At 43.6% G+C, this 3,827-nt stretch overlaps 1 protein-coding gene across 7 annotated transcripts in view; it reads left to right on the forward strand.

The window, feature by feature from the left end:
• Nucleotides 1-3,738, forward strand: part of Nabp2 (nucleic acid binding protein 2) — a 6,366-nt gene extending 2,628 nt beyond the window's left edge. For 6 of the 7 annotated variants that reach the window (XM_008848713.3, XM_029553876.1, XM_008848714.3 and 3 more), the window contains exon 7: nt 3,235-3,434. In XM_008848713.3, the coding sequence (XP_008846935.1) occupies nt 3,235-3,434 (200 nt within the window). Of the gene's footprint in view, nt 1-3,234 lie in introns of all 7 variants that reach the window. The other variant, XM_008848715.3, reaches the window with a different exon arrangement.
• The last annotated feature ends 89 nt before the right edge of the window (nt 3,739-3,827 follow it).

Below are 3,827 nucleotides of genomic sequence, written 5' to 3' on the forward strand. Positions count from 1 at the left end.
ACAAACCTCAAAGATATGGCCTACTACATACCTAAGCTATATGGTATTTAAATTTTTAAAAAATTATTTTTATTTAAACTTTTTGTTAAAAATTGCAGTACAGATACATTAGCTTAGACTTATATAGGTCAGGATCATCAGTATTAATCTTTGTCCTATATACCTTCTACTAACAGGTCTTCAGGGGAAGTGCTATCTCATACACTGATGCTTTCTTCTGTAATAACTCCTGAAGGGTCTGCCTGAGGCTGTTTTACAGTTAACTTTTCTTTTTTACAGGTGTGGTGGCTCACACCTGTAATCCAAACACTAGGAGGAGGAGGCAAGAAGATTGCCATAAATTCCAGTCCAGTCTAGAGTACAGTGGACCCTGTCTTTAAAAACAAACAAAAAACCCCACTAAACTTGGTATTCTTTTTATAAATAGAAGGATTATATTCTGAAATAACAATAAGAAGTGTAGTATATAACCTGGTTGTGGTAGTATATGCCTTTAATCCCAGAACTAAGGAAGCAAAGGCAAGAGAATCTCTGTAAATTCAAAGCCAACCTGGTCTATATAGCAAGCCCCAGGCCAGCCAGGACTATAGAGAGATCCTGTCTTAAAATGATATACACAGGCTGGAGAGATGGCTGAGAGGTTAAGAGCACTGGCTGCTCTTGCAAAGGTTCAGTTCCCAGCACCCACATGGCAGCTAACCATCCATAACTCCAGTTATGTGTATGAGTGTTTTGCCTCCCTGTATTAAGTACACTATGTGGCATTCAGCATCCTTGGAGGCCAAAAGAGGGTATCAGATACCCTGAAGCTGAAGTTACAGATAGTTGAAAGCCACTATGTGGGTGTTGGGAACAGAACCCGGTCCTCTATAAGAGCAGTAAATACTCTTAAATGCTGAGCAGTCTCTCCAGCCCACCTAGTTTTATTTCTGTTGTGGTGGTAAAATATCCTGACAACAAGCAACTTAAGGAGAGAAAGGGTTTATCTTAGCTCACAATTCCAGGTTATAATCTATCCCACTCAGGGCAGTCATGGCAGCAGGAGCTTGAGACAGCTAGTCACATATCCACAGTCAATAGCAGAGAAAATGAATTCATACATGCTTTTCTCTACCTTAAAACAGTTCAAGCTGGGCATGGTGGCACATGCCTTTAATCCCAGCACTCAGGAGGCAGAGGCAGGTGGATCTCTCTAAGGTCGAGGCCAGCCTGTTCTACATAGCAAGTTCTAGCCCAGCTGGGGCTACAGGGAAACCCTGCCTCAAAAAGACAAAAAAAACCCCACAGTTCAGGACCCACTGCCTAGGGAATGGTGTCACCCAGAGTGGGCTGCATCTTCTCACATAATTGTTAACTTAATTACCATCCCCCATAGGCCAACCAATATAGACAATCCCTCTCTTCCAAGTAAGTAATTCTAGGTTGACAATTAAAGCTAACCAACACACTAGGGAAACACCCTACAAACTGAGCTACATCTCCAGCCCCCAGATACAAAAGTTTAAATGGGGGGGGGGGCTCCTGATGCATGCCTTAATCCTAACACTTGAGAGACAGAGGCAGGTGGATTCTCTGAGTTCAAGGCCAGCCTGGTTTATATAGCAAGTTCCAGGCCATCCAGTGCTACATAGTGAGACCCTGTCTCAAATAAATAAAAAAGAAACAAGGAACTGAAGAGATGGCTCAGTGGTTAAGAGCAGTGGCTGCTCTTGCAGAGGACTTGGGTTTGGTTTTCACTACCCACATGGTGACAAACAGCCATCTGTAACTCCAGTTCCAGGGGATCTAATGGATGCCTTTAATCGTAGCATTCAGGAGACAGAGACAGGTGTATCTCTGTGAGTTTGACTCCAGCCTGGTCTATAAGTAGTTCCAGGCCAGCCAGGGCCATATAGTGACACTCTGGCTCAAAACAAACAAACAAACAACAACAAAAGAAACAAAAAATAAAAGATGTTATTATTTTTATGTGTATGAGTGTGTTGTTTGTCTCTGTACGTATGTATAACATGTATGTGCCTAGTCCCTTGGAGACCAGAAGAGGACACTGGGTTGGATCCCTTGGAACTGGAGTTACAGAGGGTTGTGAACTGTCATGTGGGTGCTGAGAACTGAACCCAGGTCCTCTGTAAGAGCAGCAAGTGCTCTCAACCACTGAGCCATCTTTTCAGGCCCCAAAAGTTTTTGGGTTTTGTGTGTGTGTGTGTATGTGTGTGTGTGTTTTGAAACAGAGTCTGACCTTGTAACTCCAGTTGGCCTAGAACTCTATGTAGACCAGGCTGGTCTCAACTGGTGCACTTATATACATGCAGGCAATACACTCACACACATAAGATAAAAATAAGTGTATGGCATAAAAACTTAACACTGAGTTCTATTTATTCACCTTTATTTGTGAACTGAGGAAAGGACTTTATTCTTCAGTTTGGGCTACGAATATCTTAGTCCAGTAGAACAGAAAACTAAGTAGGGATGTAGTCTGAGAACTAGTAATCTATAACTTGTATGTTCTTTAGGGTTCATAATGCTCTATGTATTCCAGAGGCAGTCTTCTGTGTTCATTTAACAGGCATTTATAGAGCACCTACTATATGTCAAGGAATAAAACGTAGTGCTTGTCTTTATGGGCTTGTAGCCCTATAGGAATAATTATAATATGCTGCAATAAATACAGTGACTGTGATGGTGCAGTTACTAGAGCTAAATTGTCTCACACTCCTGGTTCCAGTCAAGTGTTTAAAATATATAAGGAGAGGGAGGGCTGGCAGGATGCCTTAACAGGTAAGGGCACTTGATGCCAAGCCTGACAACCTGAGTTCAATCCATGGAACCCACATGGTAGAAAGAGAAAACCAATTCCTGGAGGTTGTCCTCTGACCTACACACATACCATAAAATAAATATAAAATAGGCACAAGGGGATGGGTGTAGGTCAGTGGTAGAAAGGCCCTGGGTTCAATCCCCAGCACCCAAATAAGCAAGTCTTTGGAGAGTTAACATATAATAGTTTTTAATTTACATTTATAATTTCTAAAGTGAACCTGTATCATTGTGATACACATAAATATAGCAACTTCCAAAATTATCAAATCTTCACTGAGGCATGTGCTTGGTCCAGTCAGAATCAGTGTGCAGCTGGGCATGGAAACTCATCCACTCGCTAGAGTATGGAACTAGGCCTTGGGGATAGATTCATCCTACCTATCTAATTTTGTGTTTCTTTCTTACAACTAGCTTCTGAGAGCCAGAACGGGAATGGACTGAGTACCCCACCAGGTCCTGGTGGTGGCCCCCATCCTTCTCACACTCCCTCCCATCCTCCCAGCACCCGAATCACTCGAAGCCAGCCCAACCACACACCTTCTGGCCCTCCTGGCCCCTCCAGCAACCCTGTCAGTAACGGCAAAGAAACCCGTAGGAGCAGCAAGAGATAGCAAGAAATACATCTTCCCCTGCCACCACCAACCACAACCCAGTGTCTGCCGGAAAACTGCTGGCTTTGGGATTGGAGGGTGGGGTAGCAGTATTTTAGCCACTAAATTTCCTTGGAGGGGCGATAAGCAGTGGCCTTATCCTCAAGTTCATACCCTCTTTGTCCAGCTGAAGCTGCCTGTCCCCTGGGATTCAGGCCCCTCTGCCTGTCCTCCCTCCTCGAGAAACAACAGTCTATTTCTTGTATGGGATCTGAGGGTCTAATTGAAATCCCTCCTTCCTAATAAATGTTCCCACTGTCCTGGACTCCTTTGCTTTTTGTGAGAAAAGAAGTTAGGAGGTATGCACTTAAGGAACGGAGTACCCAGGCAAGGAGGCCTAGGCAAAACAGGCCT

The sequence above is a fragment of the Nannospalax galili genome, unplaced genomic scaffold (assembly GCF_000622305.1).
Source record: "Nannospalax galili isolate Female #2095 unplaced genomic scaffold, S.galili_v1.0 scaffold2124, whole genome shotgun sequence".
NCBI classification, from domain to species: domain Eukaryota; kingdom Metazoa; phylum Chordata; class Mammalia; order Rodentia; family Spalacidae; genus Nannospalax; species Nannospalax galili.